At 47.7% G+C, this 26,442-nt stretch overlaps 1 protein-coding gene across 3 annotated transcripts in view; it reads right to left on the bottom strand.

Annotated features, from left to right (window-relative positions):
• Positions 1–301: 301 nt before the first annotated feature.
• WNT5B (Wnt family member 5B) overlaps positions 302–26,442 on the bottom strand; it is a 67,864-nt gene continuing 41,723 nt past the window's right edge. The window contains exons 2-5 of one of the 3 annotated variants that reach the window (XM_068191773.1): positions 14,379–14,509; positions 13,423–13,670; positions 7,554–7,846; positions 302–869 (exon numbers count right to left, since the gene is read on the bottom strand). In XM_068191773.1, coding sequence (XP_068047874.1) covers positions 411–869; positions 7,554–7,846; positions 13,423–13,670; positions 14,379–14,509 — 1,131 coding nt within the window. In that variant the 3' untranslated portion in view covers positions 302–410. Of the gene's footprint in view, positions 870–7,553; positions 7,847–13,422; positions 13,671–14,378; positions 15,013–26,442 lie in introns of those variants that run through there. The other 2 variants (XM_068191772.1, XM_068191774.1) reach the window with 2 other exon arrangements.

Raw genomic sequence — 26,442 nt, 5'->3', positions numbered from 1 at the left:
GGATTTGAAATCTGAATAACTAGGACTCACCCATGTCTGGCTGTAATTTCCAGTGTGCAGTAACTATTCCAAAATGCTGAGATTTACTGATCAGAGAGAAGAAAGAACCCACTCCTCTTCTTCTCACTGGCTTTCTTTCTGTAACGAAAGAGCACATGCTGGTGTGCTTTGCCAGCACCTCCTCAGCTTCTTCACCCTGACGGAAACATCCGAGGCGAGATGCACCCGAAGACAGATTCCCCAGCAGAACTGAAGGAATGTCAAATTGGCTGGCCTGATGGGGGAAATTTCAAAACGAAAATGTCTCTTAAATAAGCTTCTTTAATTATTATAATCTGTTTATTTATACAAATATAAAATATATTTATATAGATTTATATAATATAGATTTGTTGCTTTGGCAGCTCCTTTCATTTACAGACATACTGGTCAACGATCTCTGTGCACTTTTTACACTTGACATAACAGCACCAGTGGAACTTGCAGTGGCAGCGCTCCACCTGCACGCTCTTGAACTGGTCGTAGCCCCGTCCGCAGCACATCAGCTCGCAGCCATCCATGCCCTCCGAGGTCTTGTTGCACAGCCGGCCCTGCGTGCCCAGCGAGCCCGTGGTCTCGTTGCGGAGGCAATAGTCCGGGCTGGGGTCCACGTAGACCAGGTCCTCCTGGGTGGGCATGTTGAAGCGGTTGTTCACCAGCTCCAGCTTGCCCTTGCGGCTGATCCTCATGGCTGCGGCGCTGTCGTACTTCTCCTTCAGCAGGTCGCCCACCTTGCGGAAGTCGGCCAGCTGCAGCCAGCAGGTCTTGAGGCTGCACGAGCCCGACACGCCGTGGCACTTGCAGGCTACGTCTGCCAGCTTGTACACTGCCTGTGGGGAAAGAAATGCAATCAGGCAGAGCTGTGTTTATTCCTGCTGCACTGGCAGCTGGCTTAATTACAACGAATTCATCGCGCTTTCAGAACTGCTTTGATTATCCTGCAATTTCTGTTGTTTCGCCCTTCAGAGGGGACAACGGTCTTCTCCTCCCCCTGTTGCGACTGCTGTGTTCCTGTTCCCTAAGAATTTCTATTCCTGGTCACCCTGCCTGCAAACAAGACTTGCTCACCCCACCTTCTTTCCCTCTGGCAGATTTCTGGCTTGACAGCAGGGTCAAGATCGGGAGAAAAAGAGAAGGAGCCCTCTTTGCGTGGACTCTGGAAATTCCCCACCTCACATGGTGTGGCATGTTGTTCTCATTCAGTGCTGCAGAAAGGGAACACCTGGGAACCAGCCCATTTCCTACCACCCGCACCGGGAACCAACGCTATCGTTACAGGGATACATCTGCATCCTTTGGAAACAAATCCACGGACCCACACCCTTTCCCGTCATCTCCCCCAAGACGAGCTCGTCCAGGGGAGGGTCCAGGGAGAGGCAGAGGGGTGGCGGTGCACAGACGGACACATCTCCCTGCAAGGCACCTCGAGGTGCTCCCCAGGCGTCCCTGGCAGCGCAGGGCTGAGCCGGGAGCCCTCGCTGCGTTCCTGCGCCATCTCGTGCCCGGCTCCCTCCAGTAGCACGGCTGTCGCCAGGCAGAACAGCCAGGATTTCAACAGCACACGCAAGCTTCCCGTGCTGTCTTTTCCCAGACGCTTCCAGTTACATTTTCAGGAGCCTGCGGGGGCTGCAGATGCATCACACCCCTGGAAATCCAGCATCAAAGTTCGCAAAGAGTCTTGAAAATTCAGAGTGTGAAACCCTCATCAGAGCGAGCACAGGATGTGAAGGGAAACGGTGTTTACTCTCCTCCTCCCCACGCTAGCTGGGAGGTGAGAGAAATACTGAGAAATAAAAACCCAAGGAAACAAGACTGAAATGCAGGTTGGGTTTGTTCTTCCCATTCACTTCAGAGATTGGTACGAAAGTGCAATGCCACGTGAGCTCCTGTCAGCTCTCAGGCACTGACAGAGCTTGCAAAGCAAGAGCTGGGCACTGCCTCACCATCAGAGCTACTCTGTGCTACAGCAGCTTAACCCCCAGCCCTTGGCTCATCCTCTCAGCACCAGGCTCACATCTGCTCTCCCAAGACCATCCTGCAGTGCTTTTGCCAGATCCTGCATGCCAAGCAGAGATGTTTGGCATCCGCTGCAAAATTACCACCAGCTGTGTCTGGCGGGGGGAAAAGCAAGGAACATGAGAAAAAAACAGGGTGCTCTGAAAGAGATGGTGATGTGTCTTTCAGCCAGGTTTTCTGCTGAAAAAAAGCAGCCAAACATAGAGGTTTCTTTTTTGCCTCACTCACTGACACAGAAGAAAGCTTCCCAGCTCCCTGCTTTCACGTGCCAAGATGATTAAGGCAATTGAGCATACTGCAAGCAAAGCCTTCTGCCTACAACAACCTTCTGGACCAGCAGGGAGAGGTCAGAGTTCTCCTACAACAACTGGTTGCTCCTTGCCTAGCTAATGTCTAGTGCTTTTGACAGCTAGTGAAGATTCAATTTGGCTTAATGGCTAAATCACATGGAGGCCAATCCAGCTCCTGAGAAAGTCAATGGAGTGAGCCCTTAAAACAGAAAAGCTTTAGTTCTGCTCCTCAGAGCTCAATTTACCAAGGCAATCCCTCATGGTGCAGTGTAACAGCTACAAGCTGGGAGTTAAGCACTTGTCTTGGATCAAACTACAACTGCAGAGGACCAACCACACCATTACTTAAGGATTCCTGCTGTACTATGACCAGACAGGCTACAGCTAAATTTCCTGAGCACCAGACACTTACTATATCCTCACTACACTGCCAGCCTGCTTGTTATAAGCCTGTGTTAGCACTTTTTGGTTATGGTTCTGTCAAATCCCAGGCCACTCATGCCTCCCTTGCCCTTGCATGTGTTTTTGTAAAGTATTATGATTCTTCCTAATCCTGGGCTTTGTTCCTTTAGAAAAACACTGCAACTCAATCCCCTTCAGTTAATGTCATGGGAATGAGTTCACTCTGACTTGGCTTTAGGCAACTGATGCTCAAAACATCTGGCCCGTGTGGGCAGGAGCTGTTCTGGGGAAGGCGAGTGCCACCAGTGATCACAGGTGAGCATGGTGCCACTCAGCCCCCCACAGCTCCCACCACCCATGTGCGGTGGAGCCAACCATAACTTCAGCTGCTAAATCACTCTCCCACTCTCCCCCTTCACTGCCCAGATGAGGAGAAAGCAGAGGAAATTGGAGAATTCCTCTCCGACAGGGCTCGGGTCAAGGTAGGGAATAACAGACCCCACATGCAGTTCTGAGGGCATGAGGATCTGACCGATGGCCATGCCACTTAAACAGGTTGAAAATGCCTCTAATGGAAGGGCTTAAAGCCCCTTCCCATAAGCCCAAGTTCTCTTCCAATTCTTTTTGTGCAGGAATGGGAGCAGGAGGAGAATTAATGGGTAATTCCTATGTGGTCAATTAAGCAGACCCCCTTCCAGGCTCTTCAGGCAGTGGCTGGAGTGACTGATGACTGAGGGCTGCCATATGCTGACTGAGTAAACAGTGCGGGAGGACTGACTGCCACAGCCTGCCAGACAGAGCGACAGATAAGGAAGGGGGGCAATAAGAGAGGGTAATGGAGACCAACTGGAAGAAAAGACAGATGGAAGGAAAGGACACATTGAGATAACAGCCAAAGACAAACAAACAGAAGCAATAAAGCCAGAAGCCACCACCACAAGGACTACGATGTGGAGTGAAGGGGTGACGGGGTCAGGACTGCCTGAAAGATAAAAAAACCTCTGATTCCCTCCTGTCCCCCACCAGCTCCTTCTGAGAACCACAGAGAGAAGGTACAATCCTCTCTCCTGCCACCAGAGCTCCTCAGGATTCAAGGAGAACTTTCTCATTCATAGGAAACTGAGTGAAGGGACATGCAAAAAATCAGAAGGTATCAGCTGAATCCCTGGCTGTGAAAGCAGGGCAAGGCTGCAGTGGGGTGGCAGCTGGTGGTCACTCTGCAGTGCTCACTGCTGGGTCTCCAGCAGTCCTTCTTTCCAGCATAAAGTTCTGGGAATGAGGAGTTACATATGCACCTTCTTACTTACAAAACCAGTATCTCAGAAGTTCAGGAATGCAGGACTAGACAGGACCACCTGGGTTATAAAGTATGATGTCTTGCTATTGTAGGCACTGCTTCAAGTAACATTTTCCCTAAATGCATAGGATGCCCTTTTAAAAGCAATTAGGTTTTCAGCCACCATTATTCTGATTGCCATTCCAACAATAAAATATATTTTTCTGATTTCCAGCCTATATGTATTTACTTTATGCCTATTTGCTATTGTGCCAAATTGGCCTTTTGCTTAAAAAGTACTTTTCCTTCCCTATTATTTCTCCCATGAACACAGACATCAGTTTCTCACAGACATCTCTCCACTCTCACTTTACTAGGCTAAATATGGCAAGCTGCTCTAGCACACTTTCTTAAGAAAAGATTCCTATCCCTTGGGTCAGCCCTAACAAGCTTTTCTAGTCTGAGGTCATTTTACTTGGGAATATGAGAACACACAATACTTTGGGGCCTCACGAGAGCTTAATACATGGCATTAGTATTCTCCCATGTTGTATAAAAAGACTTATGTCTAGCGTGTTACAGGATATTTACCACCTTCCGAGCCATATTACATCTGCAGTCATTTGCAGCCGACTGCTGAGACCAATTCTTTCCTACTCTTTTCCTAATGACTAAAGATGTATTTCATGCAAGGCCTCAAATTATGGTCTTAATGTTGTTTTACTGAGTGTCATTAGCTGCTGTACAAAATTCAGGTTCTCCTCTGTAGTCATAATACCTGCCACCTTTGCATCAACAGCAAAGTCCATCAGCCTATTCCTATCACTCGTGTTGAGGCTCAGAAACAAAAATCCTAAGGGCAAGTCCTTGATGAGCTCCTCTAATCAAACTCCATTAAAATCAAGTTACATTCTTTCACACAACTTATTGACATCTTTCCTTGAACCAGTTTTTTGTCCATCTCATAGCTACTGCAAATTTCCTTACATTTTCCAGTTTAACTAAGAATTTCCCATGGAGGAAGTACCTCAAATGTTTCACAGAAGTTGACAGAAATACGACCTATCAGATCTAGTCTGCTTTTAGAAAACCAGTGATGGTCTAAATGATTGTGTGATCAACCTTTGAAAAAGCCTTCTCAAATTATTTCCTATTTTCCCCTGAGATATCCAGTGCCCCCCACCCCAACTTAAAGACCCAAGCAAAGCACTCACTCACTTTGGGTACCAAAACTTCTCTGCCTTTAGACTCAGCCCCATCCTCACTGGCTGTCTTCCTTCCTCCAATCTCCTCCAGTGTGCAAAGTTTAGAAAACCTTTGCTGTTTATTTTATTAGCCTTTTCAAGGTCTGACTCAGCATGATTTTTACTGTTCTCACCTCCTCTTTACACTTCTTGACTGCTAAGACAGAGCTTTTCATTATTTATTTGCTCTTTTTTTTCCCCCTCCATTGTTAGTAGGCTCTTGATCTATTCCTAACAGCTTCTCTGTGGCAGTTATTCATTCAGTGAGGTCTGGATATTCTTCCTACAGCCTTTTTTCTCTTGTTGGCATGCAGAGTTGTAATGGCTTTAGCATCTTGGACTTGAAAAAGTTCCAGACCTCCTCCACATCCAGTTTCTGAGCTGAGCTTATTAACCAGCTCCCTTAGTTTATCAAAGTTTTTGGGTTTTGTTTATTTTTTTTTTAATCCATGAGCTTAATTACACACTGGTTTATACTTCAATTAATTTAATCTAATCTAAAATGACTTGTGTTCATTTAATCTGTGTTACTGCAGTTCACCTGGCACCTCAGACTAGGGGCCATACTCTGTCTCTGGACCCCTCAAGGCTGTTGGAGTCTCATGTTCACTCCTTGCTTTAGACAGGGTATTCATTTTTAGTAAAAGTTCATGCTCCAGATATGGAGGATGTCCAAAGCAAGTAATGCAGAAAAGAATGTCACAATCAGGCTACTACTCCACCACACACACCCCCCATTTCTAAGCAAATGCAAAGCCTCTGTCCATCCAAGCCAAAAAAAAAAAAAAAAAAAAAAAACCAACCCCAAACCAAAACTCAGTGAGTTATACAGCTTTCAAGTCCAGTTTTTCACCCACTGCAAATTTACCCCAATTTGGTTTTGCAAAAGAACCATGAAGTACTTGCAATGCTTCAACCTGACACACCGATTTCACAACAAAAAAAAACCGGAACAAATCATCTTTGGTGTCAAAATGAAGCTGAAATTACATGCAGAAAAGACAGACATCCAAGGGAAAGGGAAAGATAATTCAGTAACAATTAGAAGTAAGAAAGGGCAGAAAATTGATAAGGAAACTAAGGATATTAGTTAGGAATGTGCAGAAGAGCAAGACTAAGTACACTTAATGGGATTTTTTAACATTAGAAATAAAATTAACCTTTGAAAAGCTTACTTCTAGGGAAGAATGATAAAAATTTAAAACACCCTGGGGAAAATGCACAAATGTTCAAGTTAGTATTCCTGTTCTACTTTTGGAAAGAGGCAGGATTACACAGCTGCACTGCATATGAATGATGCTACACCTTCCAGGCTATTAATCACAGACAGAGGAATTGTGTGAAAAAGCAAAAATGTATACATTGAATGCATGCAAAAGGGGTATGGGAAAACTGGAAATAGTACACTGAAGTGACAGGAAAATGATTTGATGGCTGATGAGAACCTCTGAAAGTTAGAGAGTCTTCAGTGCTCAATCTAGTTTGTCTAGAAAGAATGGTGAATAAATTACAGTAGATAAATACTTGTATGCCAAGGAAATTCTGATTACTAAGAGATTTTTGGATTTAGCTGAAAGAGTCAGAAAAATAACTGACTGGAAGCCAGTGTCAGATACATTCAAATGATAATTAGGTTCAGAGTTGAAGCAGTCATTAATGCTGGTATCATACTACAAAGGGAAGTGATGGATTCTCCATCCCTAGGGGTTCTCAGATCAAAATTGTCAATCTTCTCAGAAAATGTTTGCCACCTAAATGCAAACTAGGTATTGTGCCCAGTGCCAAGGTAACTGAACGAGGCTTGAGTTTCAGAGATAGCCAGGCTCCTGACCTTATATTCCCAAAAATCTAAATGATGGCAGTAGAAGACAAGTCTATGTGCCAAAAGATTCTTCTTTTCACCACCAGCGTGTTACTCTCAGAGCTCCGGGAAGCTAATTTCTTAGACATAAACCTTAAAAATGGGCCATAAAAGCACCTGGTTTATTTGGAAAGGGCTTAAATGTCTACATAAGTGTGCCATACAGTATCTCAAGAGACCCCAAAATTCACTGGCTTTAGCTGGCAATGGAAGCCTGACATTAAAACTGGAATACTGTCAACATTGTCTGTAATATTCACAAAAATGGAGAAAACGTGACTGTATGCTTTTACTGGGGCATCACTAGATTATCCCCCATCAAACCCCCAAGGAATTTGATACCCAGCTACCCCCTGGACTTCTGGACCCCTTGGGCCTTCTGACTCTCCCTCTGAGAAAAAGGAAAGGGTCAGCACTGCTCTTACCCTGCGGCCGGCCTCGTTGTTCTGCAGGTTCATCAGCATGCGAGCCTGCTCCTCGGAACCTCTCACGTAGTTCTTCTCCCTCTCCTTGGCATCCACGAACTCCTTGGCGAAGCGGTATCCGTACTCCACGTTGTCCCCGCAGCCGCCCCACAGCCAGTCCCGGGGCAGGTCCTTGGGCCGGGCGGTGCGGCTGCAGCCGCAGCTGGACAGCTCGCCCTCGCGGCACGCGCGGCTGATGGCGTTCACCACGCCGGCGGCGCTGACCGCGTAGGTGAAAGCAGTCTCTCGGCTACCTGTGAGAGAGGGGTGACAGCAAATTAAGCCCCACAGGTCTCGCTTCGTGTGCCACACGCGGCCAGGAGCATGCAAGCAGGCTCCACGGTGCGCTCTGAGAAGGTGCACGGAATTTACTGGAACTAAAGGACGCGATGGTCAAGTGCAAGGGCTCCATCCTGTTCTGGATAGCAACTCCAGAGGCAGGGACCGCTCATCCTCTTTCCCCTTCACTGATCCTTTCATTCTAAGCTGGAGGAAACTCTCAACCAGCAGGAGGGTTGCTCACTTGATGAAAATACAGCCGTTGACTTAGCCACTGCATTTGCCAATAATCATTAAGAACAAGTTATGAGGTTGGGTCTGCGCAAAAGGAGTACTCTGGTTAAGCCATTTACTGCTCTGGAATAGCTTTCATCTTTCATTTAATTGGGACATGCAGTCTTTGTGGGCTCCTCTTCATTGAACTTATTTTAGTTTATGTAAGATCAGCTGAAAATTATTTGTAGACAAAGTGAAGGAAACTCATTTTTACACTGCAACAGCAAGGCAGGGGCTCTTCCACTGCCTGCAGAACCACAGTGCTGGAAGAAGTAAAACTCCCATGTAGACCATAATAAATGAAAAGACTTTCCATTAGCAGGTTTACTAGGGACTGCCCTGCTCGGCATGCATACCCTATGCAGCCAAGCAGCTGGATCAGGTCTCCAGCTCGGTATTCCTGGCAGGGATTCAGCTCCAGTGTGACCGGGGCACCAGCGCTGCCAGAGCACTGCATGAGGCCAAGCACCACGAGTGCTGAGTGTCTGCAGGCCTGGAGAGGGACAAGGAGGCAATCCACACCTGCACTCTCACCACGTGTCTAATAAATAGCTGAACCAACACCTTTCAGAGCCACTGTGCTCATCACCAAACTTGCAGGTGATAAAGAGAACAACTGCCAAAGCTTCATTAGAATAAGCAATCTAATTGTGAAGGGCTACTTACACCAAACCCCAGCAAGATGCTCTCAAGCAAATTTTGATGACTTCAAAGGGCAGATCCTCAAAGCACAGTTTATCACCAGCTCAGGAGGCTCTCACTGCCAGCTCCCTCAGCAGGGCTGAGCTGAGCATTTGGTGTGCTCTCCTTCCAATTCGCACGTGCTGACAATCCCTAATTAATAGCAGCTTATCACCAGCTTAGCGGTAATGACCCAAGACAAAGGCAAGGCTGTAAATGGCATCCACCTTGCAGAACAACTTTGGATTTTTTTACCCAACCTAAATGAGAGATGGACACTGAGGGTTTCTGCTCTGGAACACAGCTGATAAAAGGCTACAGGACACATAACACAGAAGGGAGGTCTTTACTCTCAGGTCATTAGAAGAGACCTATGCTCACCAAATCTCCCTGGTTCAAGAGATGCAGAGGAGTGACTCCTTGCAGAGGAGTGACTCCTAGTTAAGGCAACTCAGATGAGACTGGCCTGTTAAGGGAGTTAGGGTAATTCTTTAGTAACCAAAATCAAGCTTTTACTCATCTAGTTTGTCTTCCACGTTATGGGTCTTTTAAGGACACAGTCCAATGTGCAGTTTTGCCCCGACCTGTATGGAGAAAGCCCTGAGGACACACCAATCATCCTTTTTAAGGAGAGCACTTCCCTCTCTATAGAGATTAAAATACATGCACGGGAAAGGACCTCACACTGTGACAGCTCGTGCAACAGAGACTGCACGACTCCAGGTGCTTAGTATCCTTACAGCCTGGCTGAGATCCCTGAAAAGACACTGGGATTTACACTTTTATGTCCACATTTTAACAGTCTCCACCTGTCAGATGTAGCAGCACAACGCAGCGTGCAGCCCGTGCATCTGCACGAGTTGTTCAGGCTGCTGAGGATGGTGGCAAGAGGCTGGAAAAAGTCACAGCAGGGTGGGGTTCCCCCCACTCCGCCTTGCTGCCCACAAAGCAAATACTTGGAAAAGTACTTGGGTTTTCGCTCGTCCTCTCGAAAGTTCAGCCCAGTTCCGCACCTCTGTGCTGTCGTCTCAAAGGGCTGGGGTGTTATTCCCGAATTTGCTCCGGCCTCTCCCGCCCCGCTGCGGCCCCGGGAGCTGCGGCCGGCGGCGGGGAGCTCGGCGGAGCTCTGCTGCCCTCCTGCGCCCGCCCGCCGGGGAGCCGGGCTGCGGCCGCCGCCGGCCACCGCCGGGGACGCGGCTCCGGCAGCACCCGGCCTGGGCTCGGCTGCCAGGGCTCGCCTCTCTGGAGCGGCTCGGGAAGGAAATGGGAGAAGAACGCACCCCTTCGGGGACACAAAAGTGTGTCGCTTTAACTTTTTTAATGAGAAAGTTCTCGTTTCAGCTCGTTGTTTTTAAAAGCATTACCCCAAAGTCTGCAGATCTCGAAGAAAAACAAGGAAAAAAATTTTCTCTTTGTTCTCTGCTTTTATGACTGTCTTTTTTTTTTTTTTTTTTTCCCTTTTAGCATTTGAAAGGGCAGAAGAGATAAGATCTTTGGCTCCAGAAATGACTGGACTAACCTGGAAACCCCAGCCTTGCATTTAGGATTCCTCTGGAGGAGATATATTCTCTCCTCCCCTGAGGAAATTCTAACATGACCTTTTGGGGTGCTCTGTCTTCTTCCCCTCATAAATGCAGCAGTAAGGAATGTGTCTGTGTGTAATGTATAGAGCTATATATACACACACGTGCAGTCTAAAATCTGTATTGACAAAACAGGAAGCAACTTCGGAAGGATAATTTTTTACATCATTATAGATTGTTATTGAATAAACCACATTTAAAAGCTAAGAGCAAGTCTCATGACAACACACACACAAGGAGAAAACAGTGTTCCAAAGCAGCCTACTCCAGTGCTACGGGTGCCCCTCCAAAAGCTTTGTATCACTGCCTCACTCCCATGAAAAGCACAAAATGAAGGTGTAATGATTAAACACAGACCAACCAGCTCTCCTGTTCTGAGCAGAGTCAAGTTCTGTGAAGGGGAAAGGAAACTGTTTTTCCAGGTTTCTGAGAGAACGTTCTCACACGGATCTCCCAGGCTTTGGCCAAGCCAGGTTCTCCTCCCCTCTCACAATCCAGTGCAGCTCCAGAAATCACATAATATATGCCATGCTCACATCGGTGGGTGGGCAGCGAGGGTTGTTGGCACACTATGCACCTTCTGGGTCCTTCTTATCTCCTTTCCTCTCCCTCTCCACAACAATCTGGCATGTCTGTGCACTCTTGCAGATATTCTGGTCTCCAGACCTTTCTCATGCCATTGGCACAGAGTACAGAAAAAGGGCTGTGGTCCAGATTTGGGGCTCAGAGGTTGAAAACAGGAGACAGACACACAGTATGAACCCAGGGAAGAATGACTTTATATCTGGCATAACCTAAGAGATTGAAAGGCTTTGTCTTCTTCCCCAGTGAGGAAAATATATTTGCTGAAATGATAAGTAATGACTCATTACAGCGTAGGAAAATGTAAAAGCGGAAGGTGAAGTTATAAAAAAGAGGAGAGGCAGCATCTCCCTCCAAAGCAGCTTATCACTGACACAGATAACAGCCATGAATCACCAAAGACGCTGGAATACCCCAGGACACCTTTAGTGACATTTTTTTTTTTTGTGCAGTCTGGTGCTGGAGCATAAACATCTGAATGTGCTCGCCAGAGAATGGTTACAAAACTCTGCTGGGATAGGTTTTCAAAGAGTGGGCAACTGCAGGCAGTCACCTCAGACACTGCCATCAGCAGATTCCTACCACAGATACAACAGCACTCAAAAAATACAGGCACACACAAACCAAATGGCAGGAGCAGGACTAGTGGCCATACCTATCACACACCTACAACACCTCTGCCTTCACCAAAACACAAAGAAATCTACTCCCAATCTTAACTCATAGGATCAAATTGATTTTAGTGAGGAGAAATCCTCCCACTTCCACTACCCACTCTAGTTCCTTCTTCCTCTACACATTCTGATTCTTCCTGGCAGCTGTTAATCCTTCAGCTCTGATCTTTGCTCCTTCCTACCTCACCCTTACTTCTCATTTCCAGGTGTGGACACTCTCCCTGCACTAACCCAGAGTTGCAGGAAGCTACTGGAGAATGAGGATTGCTCCAGAAAGAGAGATTCCTATTTTATTGCATCCTTGTGGAGTCACAAGTATTTCTTTGGGGATTTGAAATTTGCACCATTCTTTAGAAGTTCCATATGAGGGAGAGACATCAGAAAAGAGAGATGGAGGTGTATTTTCTGTCCTTTGGTGGATGAAATTTCAGTTTTCATCCCCCAAAGCACAAGTTTTAACAATCTGGGATTGCATGCAGCCCCATCTGGCCACCACCCTTGCTATCAGAAAGCGAGAGATCAAGGATGAACAGATGCCTTGGATGTGTGTCAGGAACTGGAAGTATTTCCAGGAAATGGCATTTCCCAGGGGAGCACCCCAGAGAAGAACTGTTGGGGCATGAGCTGGGCAGAAAGGGAGGAATTAGAATAGCTCTGGTGTACTGAATTCGGACTTCTGCAAGATTGAGTACCACGTGCAGAAATATCCCTAGAATTCTCTAGGGTGACACATGAATTTCAGGATCAAACAGAAGAGATCACAGGACTTTGTGCCCTATCTCTTAAATGCCCCAGAGGTATTAAAGATGCGTTGTCTCTCCCTGTCCTGCTGCTTATGCAGTTTTTTTTTGAGAGTGAAGCCAAAACCAGTGTGAGCAATACTGGGGGTACAGGAGCTGAAGGTCTTTTTCCATCCCTCGAGTTCGCAACCGAGAAATAGTTCTGATTCTTCTGTGTAAATGATTGTCTTTGTGGGTGGGAAACAAAACCTTCAGACAGGAGTTCTGGAGAGTGAGGGAGAGTGAGTGTGTGTGTGTGTGTGGCTGTTTTAACACCTTTTCTTTATTGGCCTGGCTGTCGGACATATCAAACTGAGCCCGGATTTCTCAGTTTCTTGCCATCAGATGACTGCATTTCAAAAGGAGCTGGGACAATGTAGCTAGGTCACACCTCAATTCAAGTGCAGCAATGGCCTGTCAATGTGCCTTTTACGGCCAGCAGGGCAGGAATTATAAAAATCCCTTAGGTTTACACAGAAAGTGGCAATACGGGGGAGTGGGGGAATTTCCATGCCCGGAGAGTCCATATTTGCCACATCTCAGGGCTGCATTCCCTGTCCGAGATGTTGGGAAACGATAACACGGGGCCATTGTTCCTGCCTCCAGCTTCTTCCCTCATTACCTTTAAAGAAGCACACCAAACAGAGGCAGGCCCCCTCTTCCTGACCTTCCCGTGCTCTCCCCAAAAGAAACTCTGTTCCCCTCGCCCACCCCCGCTGCCCCAGGTGGCTCCTGCTGTGGCCGAGGCGCATCGGTGCCACCACCCAGGCACAGGCGGCTCGCAGGCAGCACTCGGGCAGCGCCTGCACGCCAGGGAATGGGAAAGCTCCTTAAAGGCAGCTTCAGGAGCCGCGCTAATGGGGCTCATCACTCCTGCGCGTGTATTTGAAGGACGGGACAGAGGGATGGAGCGGGCTGCGCCCAAGCACTTCCCCGTACTGCTGTGTGCAACTTCAATGCTTCCAGGTGCTCCTACCTATTTTCATGACCCTCCCAAAGACGGAAGTGTTATCCACCGTGCTGCAGTTCCACCGCCGCTGCCGAAACTGGTACTGGCACTCCTTGATGGCGCTGCGGGCCCCTTCCCCGATGAACACCATGTGCTCCTGGTAGAGCTGGCAGAGCTTGCGCTGCCCGGGGGACAGCCCCGGCAGCTGGCTGCACACCGGCTGGGCGCCGATGATGTACATCTCAGGCCTCTGGATGGGGTTCATGGCCAAAGACCTACGATGAGAAAAACATCCCAGGGAGTGTGGAGGGAGAGGCCCCCTCCGCGAAGCGCCCAACACCTCTCCCCACCAGCCCAGCCCAGCCCAGCCCGGCCCCGCTCCGAGAGCCCGGGCGCATTTCTCATGTCAGCTGCCTCCCTCCACAGCTCTGCCAGATGCGAGGCTTTTCCAGGGCTCTAGCGGGAGTAACACTGTTCGTTTGTAACCCGAGTTTAAACACAGAAGACACCCGGGAAGGGAAGGGGGCAGAAAGAAAGCTCAGCACTTTCCCTGCAGAAGAAAGCCAGCAGCTATTTTACACAGCGCCAGCGAGCGATGCCTGCCTTTGAGCCAGGCTATTTTCCGCTCTTCGGGGGAAGGGGCTCCGCGGCTGCTCCCAGGGCTTTTGGCAGCGGATAGGAAACCTTACCCATCCACTCCCTACGCATTCCCTACATCCTAAAGCCCGGACAGCATTTCAGCGAGCCCGTACAAAAGGAGCCCAGAAATGCCTGGAGGAGAGGGGCTGCGTCCCACCACTCCCGAAACTGGGCAGGGACAGCGGGAGGGGGAAAACCCGGAGAGAAGCGAGCTGCTGCGAAAGAAGCCCAGGAGGCAGGGCAGCTCCCGCGGAGGGCGCAGGGCAGGAGCTGCCGCACGGCTCGGACGGTCCCCGGTCCCCGGCCCGCGGCGGACAAAGGCGCCGCCGGCTCCCCTCACTTACCACCAGGAGTTGGCGTCGGCCACTGGCGAGGTGCAGCTGCAGAGGAGCGCGGCGGCGAGGGCCAGCCTCGGCCCGGTCATGGTGGGCTGCGGGGGCAGCCCCCGCGGAGCCGGCCGCCGGGACGGGGCGCCCTGCGGAGAAGTGCCGAGGAGAAGCCCTGGAGCGGGGCCTGCGTGCGGCGGGGGCGCGGCGAGCTCAGCCCGGCTGCCGCCCCCTCCCACCCCGCAGGACCCTCCCCCGGCCGCCGCCTCCCGGGGGCTCCGGCGGCGGCCCTGCCTCCCGCCCGCCCCCGGCCCCGGGGCAGGGGCCGCGCTGCCGGGGCTCCGCCGCCGGAGCCTCCCTGTCCGGCCCGGGGGGAGCGCACAGACGGCAGGGCTGTTCTCGCCCTTGCGAACGTCGGGAACGTCGGGAACGTCCCGGAGCCTCCGGGCAGCCCCCGGCTCGGCCGCCTTTGAAGCGCGCCCCGGTCCGGCGGTGCCGGGAGCCCCGCGGCCGCAGGTGCGCAGGGAGCCGGCGGGACACATCAAAGCGGCGCGCTGGCCCCGCTGCCTTTGTAATGCAGAGGCGGCTCGGAAATGAGCTGCCCCCTCCCCAAAACGGCCTCCCGAAGGGCCCCACGCCACGGCCCCGGCCCCGTGCCCCGGGCGGGGCGTCTGCGAGGCTCGGCCGGGCCGCCAGCGACGAGTGCCGATAGGGTTGGCACCAGAGCCTAATGGCTTTTTGGGCAGGGGAGGTGGTCAGGAGAAAAGCTTCAAAGGCTCCTCTTGTCCAAAACCCTCTCCCTTCCCCACTGGAATCACCGCGAACCTCAAAGGCAGGGCAATCCGGCAGCTCCTCAGCCCTGTCTCTCCCAGGTACTTCTAACATGCTCCTTACACTCTGCCTCCTTCATGTCGTATGGAAACAGCCACCTTATCACAGCATCGACGCTGCTGCTGCTGCTGCTGCCTCCATCTCTACAAGGCTTCCCACTGTCCTGTCCTACCCTGCACCACGCGCTTCCCACTTCTCTTCCACAGAAAAATGCCCCTCCCGCCCCAGCCTCCTCACCAGGCCTGCTGTGCCCCCAGCCTTGCCCCTGCAGCAGCGGGTCCCCAAAGGCAGGCTGAACGCGCGAGTCCCCGCAGGCTGCGGGGTACACGAGTACCCGGCCTTGCCGTCTGCCTCGCGAGCAGCACCCGAGACATGAATCACCAGCCTCGGCAGCTCAGACTGCTGAAGTATATTTTTTATCGAATTCCTTGCACCCGCCACGGTGGACTTGCTGTGTTTGTTTGCAGCACGCTTCGCTTCCTCCCCCATCCAGATGTGCTGTACCTGCAGCTGGTGGCCCATCTCACCTGGCAGGCAGATGTGGGGCTGCAAGTGCCAGAATTAGCCTCAGGACAAAAAAGCCTTGTGTGACCCAGCACCTCAGTGGGAGGGGAGTTTTACTGCTTGGGCACAGCGGGATCCATGTCTGAAGAAAACAGGGTGACTTTATTCACATCTTCTATACCCTCCCCTTTTCCTCCTCCCACAGCCACGAGCCTGACGGAGGGATGGCGAGGTGTATGTGTGTATAGCCACGCATACGTGTTGTGGGTCTGTTTCTATAGGGAATAGACAGAATGGAAAGTTTATCTCCGTAAGTCTGGGGAGGAAGGAAGTTATGTATGGGTGAATGGCTTTTCCATGACAAACAATGAGTCTGCACAGACATGGTGTGATGTCACCTAAAGAATTTCCAAGCCAGCCTCAAGATACAGAAAACTTTTTTGCTGGCAGAAATAAGAATGTCCCACCTTTCCATCTTGCCACAGCCAGAAAGAAGAACTAGGGCAGGGGGTGAAAAAATAAAAGCCCTCACTGTCTCACACACACACAAGGCATGTGCCATGTAAATAGATGACATGATGGGAGAAGTGTATCTCCAAGCTTTGCCCTCACCCTGTGGATTCTGAGAAAAGAGTAAACCATGGCGAGCCGCCCGGGTGCCTCTCCCAGCCAGGAATGTGAGACAGCAGCAGCTGATGAGGCAGTTCCACAAATACAGGTGATGTCAATGTCCATGTGAGCTTCTCTGAGCACATGTGCGCAGTTGCAGCACTCACAGGGCAGCCAGGACACACCAGCGGGCAGCCCTGCACTGGTGGCCCACTGAGAGCACTGTGGCAACAAAAACTTTTCCAGCTGGGAAAGCCTAGGAGATGCTCACATGAAACTTGGTCCAGAAACACATGGCATTAATGACATATCTCATTTTAAGTATTAATATGCACAGGCAGACGATGATTAACAACAGCAAAGTGTTATGAACACTGCTGGCAGCAACCTGACTGCCAATGAGCACAAGCAAGTGCTTGTGATCTTATTTTGAAACACAAGACATAAGTATTGCTGTATGGGATAAGATGGCTTATGCAGCCAGCCTAACATCCTGTCCAAGGCAGCAACTAAAGGAGTTCCTTCAGCAGGAGAGGTCTCAGACTCTGAATTCTACCTAAAATCTGCTGCTGGTGAAAGCAACTGCCATTGAGCTAATACGGGAATTATGGAAGTAAGTCCTTTTTAAACGTGCTGGAGATAATTTCTTCACTAGCTGTGTTCATGACTTCCGATAAAGTGATAATAGCAGGTGAGGCATGGCTGCAGGGATTTAGGCTCAGCCAGCAACTTCCACACCAAAAGCTGAAAAGCACTTGGCTGGTGCTCTGAAGAATATGGTCTTCCCCTCTTTCACCTGTTTCTACTTGCCACCAAAACCCTGAATGCGAGGTTTTGATTTTGTAAATAAAAAGCTTGGGTTATTTTTTAAGCCCAACTGCAGGACTACTTCAAACAGCTTTGAGAAGTTGTTTGTCGGGCAGGGCTGGGTGGGAGACATCAGTGAAATTTTGTGAGGATGAGAGGTGGGGTGAAGCGGGGCTGCTGGTGGGCTGGGATGAACAGAGTCAGTGAAGCATTAGGTAGGACAGCCCAACCTCACTGCAGGCAGACCCCTCCTGGCCATCATCCCTGTCCATCCTTCCCCATCCAACTTTCACCCCAAACCATCCTTCCCCTGCAGCAGCCCATTCACACCAACTCAGACCATTCCTGCTGTGCTAGGGGATGAAGCAACACGAGGAAGAACTCCAAAATCACAGGAAGGTTGCTCTTACTTCTGTGGAAAAGGGTCCCATCAGCAACCCACAGAAGTAAGGTTGCTCTTACTTCTTTGGAAAAGGGTCCCATCCCACCCCTTCCAGTGGGCATGGATCACTCAAACAGCAGAAGTGAACCTGCTTGAGCACTGCAGGTCTGATGCTTGCACCCAGAGCGCTAAGGATCACCTGGGCCAAGTAAGGAGCTGTTGCCTGAAAACAGGACATGAATGTCAACCCTTAGATTAAAGGTCTAATGCTTCTAAGAGGGCAGAGCAGTGCCAGCAAGCCTTCATCTTTGTAAGCCTTGGCATTCTGCTGCATTCAACAGTCTGCTGCCCTAGGCAACTGTCTCCTGTGTTGGCTGGCTGCCTGAAATTTGTACCTGTGTGTGCCTTTGTTCACTTTTCGGAGGTGACAACTGTGCATGAAGCATAAATTTACACATCCAGTTTCCAAAGTCACAGCAAAGCAATCGGAGAGCTATCACTGCTTTCCCAACACTGTCCCTGCCATATTTGCTGGAGGGAAGCTGCAAGACTCCAAGAAAGGGAGGTCACGTCCATGAGATCATTTGCAAAGATTTGGCAGACCGTGAAAAGAGTTGAATCCTTGCTGGAAGACAGCCCTGATAAATGAGAAAGGGAGGGTTACTCATGCAAATTCCTAGTCCTACCCTTATTGTTTCTTAAAAATTCAGGATGTCCCCAAATGTGACACAGACCTTTATTGAGTACTATAAGGAGTGTTGAAAGAAAACACCACTTCCACATAATTCCAGCGTTCCTCATTTCTGCAACTTGTCTGATTTCTTCTGGTCTGGGGAGAACTGGACATATATTCTTGCTGTAATGATCAAAAGCTTGAGTTCCTGTTTATTCTTGCAGCTTGACTGGAGTTCAATGCTTGCTTTTAATGCCTCACAATGTCCAGTGCATCCAGAAACACTTACTGCTTTCTCTGACACAAGACACTTCTCAAGATGTGAAGGATATTCACTGAAGTAGAATCTCCTCTGCTTAAGGAGCCAGTAGAGATGCTCTGCCCAGCATCATGGTTTAACCCCTCTTCTTCCTCCTCCTCCTCCTTGCCCCAGCTTGTATTGCTGAGCACAACTTCATGTGGCCTGGGGTATCCCTTTGGCCAGCTGGGATCAGCTGTCCCAGCTGTGTTCATTCCCAAATCCTTGCGCACCCCCAGCCCACTCAGTGGCAGGGTGGGGTGAGAGGCAGGAAAGGCCTTGACTCTGTGCAAGCCCTGCTCAGCAATAACCAAAATATCCCTGAGTTATCAAAACTTGTTTTCAGCACAAATCCAAAACACAGCCCCATACCAGCTATCGTGATGAAAATTAACTTTACTCCAGCCAAAACTAGCACACCCAGGAAGGAGGCTTTCCATGTGCTGCTCCAAGGGGAATCCCTGCCCTCTGGTTCTGTGCCATGGACCTGCTGCTGACAGCATCAAGAGATGTATCATAACGTCCTGCTATCCATCTGCTTCTGGCAGACAGGCTTTAACCACAGTTCTTACTAAGACTTCAGGAATCTCATTAAAGTCACATACTTGCCCATTCAGCTGAACCAGTTTTAGAGGGAGTGTAGATTAAAAAAAAAAAAAAGAAAAAAAAAGAAAAAAAAAAAGCCAAAATCACTTGAAGGTAAATTGCAGTCTTCACACAAAAACCTAAATAATCTTTAATCTTTTATCTCACCACACCCTAACTAGTCTGGTTCTGTGCTGCTTCCCTGCTGCCAGCCTGTCCTCTCTCAGCACTGTACCACCACACTGCTGTACTGGTGTCAACCTGCCCAGATCTAAATGCATTCATTTATTTGTACTGCAATTATTACTTAACCAGCAACTGGAGCCACCTCCATAGGTCCAGACACAGCTGGGGTGTTACAGAAGGTGTAATAAAACCTTCTTAAAGTATCCCAGTGTATCAGTCCTTCATGTCTGCCCTTTTGTCTTGACATTGCCTCGCCTCACTGAATTGTTACGCACTGTCTGTCTCTGCTGGAAAGGCAGATTATTTCTGCTTATATCCTGCTTGTTTCTTTTGGTTCTTACAGGCTCAGTTTTATCTCCTGATGTGCTCATGCAGTACCTTTTTCTGCATCTCATCACCTGCCACCCCTGCTGACAGATCCAGATTTCCTTTCACCACTCCCTTGCCCTTTCATTTTTCCATGACTCCCCTGGCCAATGACATCCAGCCTCACTGTCACCAGGGTATGTAGTGCAGCAAATGCCAAGATATACCTGCCAGTCTCAGCAGACTCAGTGACAGCTGTCCCTGAAATGCCTCATGAGGGAGAGCAAGAATGGAGGAAGCTCGCAAATAAAGCAGAAGTACTAGACAACAAAAGCAGCCAGATACTAAACATTTTCGCCATTTAAAACCAGAATATGTACAAAGAATAATGATTCTATGAATAAAACAATTTCTCATTTGTGAAAGATACAAAATATATGTATAGCCCAATGAACATTGTCATTTTCAGCACAGTATTCCACGACAGGCAATGAGCTCACTTGGAGCAAGACCATCTCACCTGCTACAAGAAAAGAAGCAAACTCCAAAGATTAATTAGGACATGATCCTCCTTCCTCTCAAGGGGATTCAGTGGTAACACATACTCACTCTTACAGCAGATTAAATCCTAGTGTCAAGACAACCTGGTCCACTGAGACCAAGATGTCCCAAAGAAAAGTGCAAGAGACTCAGCAGAAGCCGCGTATGCTGAAACAAAATTGATTTAGATTTTTTTGAAATCGAGAAAGAAGCAACACAGACCCATCCCTGCAGGTATATAGCTGTCTGGAAACTCTCCACATTCATGATATTCCCATGGACAGATCCAAGCCACCCAGTTCCATTTTACATGAGAAATCTATTTGCATGTTGGCAGCCTCAGTTGAGAGACAGAGTCCTAAAACCAGGACATGTCTAGCCCAAATTTTGCACTTCTTGTTCCCACGACTCCTAATACCAGGGTTTCTGGGGCTTCAGCAATCACACATAATCACAAAGTGAAACCTTCTTAGTGTCCTCTATTTGTATGGGAAAGTCCCATAAGAAATTAGACCAGTTCTACTATGTATAATTTTAAATCTAACAAATCTAGATACATATATTTGAAAGAAGTACCAAGCATTATCCTCTGCTGACCAATCAGCAGCTTATTTAAGATGCCCACAGTGTCACAGCTTCCCTGCCAGACAAGCACCCCAACTCCTTAAACTGCACTAACAATTTCATCTTCAGAAAATGCTCCCCAGGCCCCCTCAAAGGAGCCATGGGGGGTCAGGTTGAAACACAAGGCCAGGCAGGATTAGGAAGCCCACGCTGCTGCTTGCAACATCAGATTTCCAAGAATGAAAGACTCCATCCCTTAAGGCCATCTAGCTAATGTCTAGCTTTCCCAAATGTTAAATTTACACAAAGGATTAACCCTAGAGGGGAGTAAGACATGAGAAAAGTGAAAAGAAGAACATTCATCCCTCCTTTGTTTTCCAGAGGCCAACCCTGGGAGTTGCTTTGCTACCTGCTGTATCTGACCACAGCACAGACCCCTCAAGCAGTGACAGGAGGGCAGCCCTGGTCCTGCTGGGGAGCTGATGCTGCCTGCAGGATTTGTATGAGAACTCTAGGCTCAGATTATGGTGGTTATGAGCACACCCATCAGCCCTCCTTGAAGGTTAGGAAGCATAAGAACACAAAGTTCTCTGACAGCATCAGCAAGGAGGCAGAGCAAGGCAATCCAAGTCAAAGCAACTTCTCTGCAGAGATTTTAGGACAGGCCAGGGGATGGAAACAGTTGGATGACTTTAAGTGTTCTCTTCCTCACTCTCATCTTGGAATGCATGGAGCACCTTCATCCTCCCTAAAGGGCTGTCCAGCTACCCCTGTCCCAGTGGAGCCATCCCAAACGGAGAAGATTTATGTCTCCGCATCTCACAGGCCTGGACCTCATTTTTGCTCTGGATATAGATTCCTTTTAGCTTGTTCCATATTTTGTAATCATTACATCAACTACCAAAGGAAATCAATTATTCAAAGTACAGTTAAACCGTTGCTGCAGTGGTTTTTAATTCTCCAGGAGTGAATGACTGGAGGAAATGGAGATGCACTGATTATTGCTGTGTCTTGCACATTCTGCACCTCAGTGCGGGTCACAGGGACCAGCATCAGACTGGGTCAGATCAAGACCCTCTTGTCAGTTAAATCACTGCCAGCAAAGCTTGACATGTACATTTCCAAAGGAAACAGTAAACCATTGGAATAAATCCAAATTCATTATAACTTTCATCCTTCCTAATAGACTCTTCAAAGAGGTTCTTATAAAGTCTAGTCTAATACAAATAATAGTGGTCAGCTTTTCCTCCACTCTAGACTTGCAAAGCAAGCACATACACCCATCCCTTAAACTCACAACCCCGACAGCCACTGTTTTTCCTTTACCTTACAGAAAGGGAAAGAGAGGTGCAGGAGGGGCTGAGTGACAGGTTGAAAACAGTAAATCTGTGGTGCAGATTTACCTCCATTCAGTAAAGCATTAAACCAGGCACCTGAAAGTAAGTATATCCCTACTCATTTATGCTGAATCAGGATCAAAATTAAAATCTGCTTGCTTTTTCCATTCTTTCAACCATCAAATACTTATGCTGTCAATTAAATGTTGTTCCTGCTCAAATACAGTGAATTCAAATACAGAATGTTTTGGGAACAATGCCCAAGTGTATAATTGCACCATCTTCATAGTTTTCACAAACAGTTTCCAAACCAAAGAGAAAACACTTTTTTTTTTCAAGCATGCTTACTGTGTTTTACATTAAAAGGTTGAAGCACTATAAATAAAGCCCTGTCTATATCAGGAGATTACACCAATTTAACCAATTTCAGAACTTATCTTCTATACCGTCACACTTCAATGAAGGAATTTCCTGTTAATTCTGGGTGCAAGAGATTTAAGCTAAACCTATTCAAACTGTCTGGGGAATAGACTGCCTATAAATTTGTACCAAAAAGGAGATAATTTTATATCTCAACATCATTCTAGCACCAATCACTTACGTGCAATTTGAACTGCAGAAAATAAAGGTATCCTGTTACAGATTTTATTTGTAAGTTCACTGCCACAGGCCGAGGACACAACTGCACAGAGAATGAACATCAGCCTCCTGGACAGGAACTACACAAAGCTATGATGCTGCCAAAGCCCCTGTCTTATCAGGTCAAGGCTTGAAGTGCAAGAACACGATAGCAAAAAAAGGGAAAAAAAATCAGTGTGTTAAAAAACTGATAACAAAGCATTACTTTGAAAGATGGCTCTGTGTAAAATTACCTGATTTATAACAGATGAAGTTTCCAGTATTTGTGCTAGCATTTGCTGCATTGTAACTCTTTCCCAAAAAGGAAAAAAAAAAGACAACTGGAAAAGTAACTGAAGCTGCTAGCACACTTTATTCAAATTTGTTCATTTTCACTGACTTTGCCTCTGTTTTCAAAGCATATTATATAGATATTTTAACTGCCAAAGCTATCCAAAAGCTTTCCAAAAAAAGCTGTGCTTTTTTCCTGCTTCTCTCGCCAACACGAACTCTAATGTGACATTTTGGTACAGACACTAGAATAGCATCCATCTCCTCCTCCCACAGCTCTGCCTGCCCAGCAGGGCTAACCAAAGTCAAAACTTGCTTTACATCAACACAGCCAGTGCAAGTTGTCACCAGACTGACTTTCCACCCATGGTGAGGCTTTCTGAGCACATCCTGCACTCCACCAGTGGCAATTTCATCCTCCAAATAGCTCAGCCCACACCTAGGCTTCAAAACAAGGAATCAGATTTCAGAGGTGCCTGTGGAAAACTGTGTTTTTCCTTTCCTGCTCTGGATATAAAAAATGTTGTAGCCACCAGAAACGTAACTCCAAGGGGTTAAATTTTCTGGAAAAAGCAGGTGCTTATCTAACACCTCATCTACTCAGAAAGCAGTGTACAAGCTCATGAATGACTGGCACCAGAGAATTTGGCCCTGAGTTGTTCTTCGAGCCCAGATTCTAACACCCACCTTTTGCAGCCCTTCAAATACGGATTTAAAAGTCACTGTTCCCACAGCAGGTGCAGCTGGGCTGTATAAGGCTGCCCAGTTCAGATCACTACGATCCTGCAAACTTCAGAAAGGCACTTGGATATTTTGACTTCTAGTGCCAACCGGTTTTCAATCCGGTTTGCTATGGAGAGCTGAGGGAGGGCAGGACTGCTTCTCTTGCCGCAGTGTGGTTTGATGTCATCTTTGAAACAGTGTCATATGGCGTGAGACTGTCACCAGGTCTCAGAATCACACCTGAGAAGGAAGGAAATGAGCAGGTACTGAGTGATTCTCATTCCTGGTGAAAATTCAGAGAGAAGGGCGTTTTCCTCAGAAGCAACCAGTGCTTGGAAGACTGAGGCTTTGGGCCCCCTCCTTGGCCAAACCGTACCTTGGGCACAGGGTGGACATCAGGCCAGGTGCCCAGCAGGGACAGAGCTGCCTCCCCTCCCCACTCACCATCACACCGTTGTGCTAATGGCACTCCCTGGCCATAGAACACGTGCATAAACATCCTCCAGTGAAAACATGTAAATACTGTCATTATTTAGTCCGTGCTCACACTAAACCTTGTGCAGAACTTACCACACACAACTGAACAGTCTACAGGAGATGGCTTTTTTTAAAAGAAAAAAATGTGTTTATTTTCCCCTTGAAACTAAAGGGAAAACACAGTGGGAGAAATCCAGTGGGTTAAGTTCTTCCAACTGCCACTCAAATAGAGAAAATTAAAATTATCTATTTTACACTACAATCCAAAAGAATATTTACAGTCCTGGAGATTCTTTCCCCAACCTCTTGAACATATTTATTCTCTCTGGCAATATGCTATTGAGTAAGTCAACTGGACAGGACTAGGGAATTTCTGTAGGTGGAACAGCTGTACATCAGGAATGCAACCTCTGCTTTATTGGAAAACTACAAAGTTCTTGCAAAGAAAAATGTGTTTGTCCTGCAAAAAAAAAAAAAAAAAAAACAAAAACCAACAAAAAACCAAAAAAAAACAAAACCAAAAAAACAAACCCAGTGTATCCACAGAGAAGATAGGAATTGCTCATCTTGAAGGAGAGGGAAGCAGGCTGCATTGCATATGGGGATTAGTCCTTGCTCGCAGGTGTGGACCTCAGAAAGCTGCTGTATGAGGATATGTGCACCATCCTTGCAGCAGGCAAGGTGTAGGATGAAAGAAGGAATTGCCTGAGTCTCTACACTGCAGGGGAAGCAAAAAATCCTATTAAGGATTTATGCTGTTCCAGCAAAATAACTTCCTCACTTGAAGCAGAAGCCAGCTTTTTCACTGTCTTGACTTCGCTCGTGCTGACAGCATGCAGTTCTTCAGTCAAGCCCAGTGCCAGCTTCGTACAGAGAGATTCAGCATCAGGAAACAGGCTAGCAAGGCTCCTACTCCTGCTCTCAGTCACAATTTCATTTCCCTCCGAGATGCACTTCCAAGACTTTGAGTGAACAGCCCTCCTGTTTCTCAACACTTGTAGAGAGAAAGAAGTTATTTACTACATGAATGGGTTTGAAAATACAGAAATGTGCACATTCAAAAATATGTTCTAGAGAAGGCATGTATGGGAGATGTCTGAGGAGACACTTGTGCTTGGTGTGTAAAAATTATAATGTGGTTTCGTTTGCGCAGTGTCTCCTCCACACACAAGGGAATGTAGCAAAATGTAACTAAAACCACATATCCTTACAAATAAAGGGACAGACAGAGAGACAGTTTCATACAAAGGTGAAACAAAAAATCTGTTTAATGTCACTTTGGGGATTACAGGAACTGGAGTAAAACAAACATCCAGAAGAAACTTTGAGGAGTTGCTTCAGGAAAAGCACGTGTGTGCCACCATATCTGCATATTCAATATGTCTTGCTGGGACAGCTTGGGAAAAATAGGAAGCTGGAAATTTTCAGTGTGGGAATTAGATGGAAGAATGTGAACCATTCTTAACAAAACAGAGTGAAGTTGCCAGCTGACTTGCTAAAATGCCAGTGCTCTCTAGGATCCCTTGAAACAGAGCTGAGGACTGGCCTTGCTGCTCAGGGAGTGGGTAGGGAGCCAGGAGATTTGGGTTGGATTCCTGGCCCTGCAACAAACCCAGCATGTGATGCTGGGAAGTCATTCAGCTCTCAGCTTCCAAAACCTGATTTCATGCCTACACTTCTGGGCACCTAGTGTGAGACAGCGTGAGCCCAAACATCCCTGACTTCAAACAAAGTTAAGCCGCAGGTACTCACTTCCCATCCACGAAGAGCACACAGTTTGGGACTCAGTTTCATCACAGATGAAGCAGGGCTAAAACCTGCAAAGGAACCTGAAATGCTACAAAGCTCCAGGTATTACATGATTAGACATCTTTTGCCACAGGAGAGATGCTATGGATATGCAAAGGACTATTATTGAGTTACCTGTTGCTTCCCACGTCCTGTGGCAACTATTGCCATTCTATAAATATTTTCACAGATTTCAATACATCTGAAGACTTTTGTTTATGTTTCCTGCTTCAGGGCATCAAGGAATAATCTACTCACAAAAGGATTCACTGTTCCAAAAGAAACCTAAAGACTACAGATCAGGATTGCTGGCAAAAAGCATGGAACAACAACACTGACAAGACTAGGAAAATACTAGGTCTCAAGGGTGAAACAGTGGAAAGAAAGAGGCTTTTCCACATAATTTAGTCAGCATGTATACTGGGGGAAGAAAAATCCAGAAGTAAAAGCTGCATTTCTAGCGTATACTTTTCTGTGTGCACACATTTAAAAAAAATTTGGAACCATCAGAACTAGAGAAAGTTGTATTCTCGTTGTACATGAGGGGGATCTGGTCACACATT

Source organism: Anomalospiza imberbis, chromosome 5 (assembly GCF_031753505.1).
Source record: "Anomalospiza imberbis isolate Cuckoo-Finch-1a 21T00152 chromosome 5, ASM3175350v1, whole genome shotgun sequence".
Taxonomy (NCBI): Eukaryota; Metazoa; Chordata; class Aves; order Passeriformes; family Viduidae; genus Anomalospiza; species Anomalospiza imberbis.
Note: the sequence above shows the minus strand (reverse complement) of the source record. Positions and strands in the feature narration are given on the sequence as shown.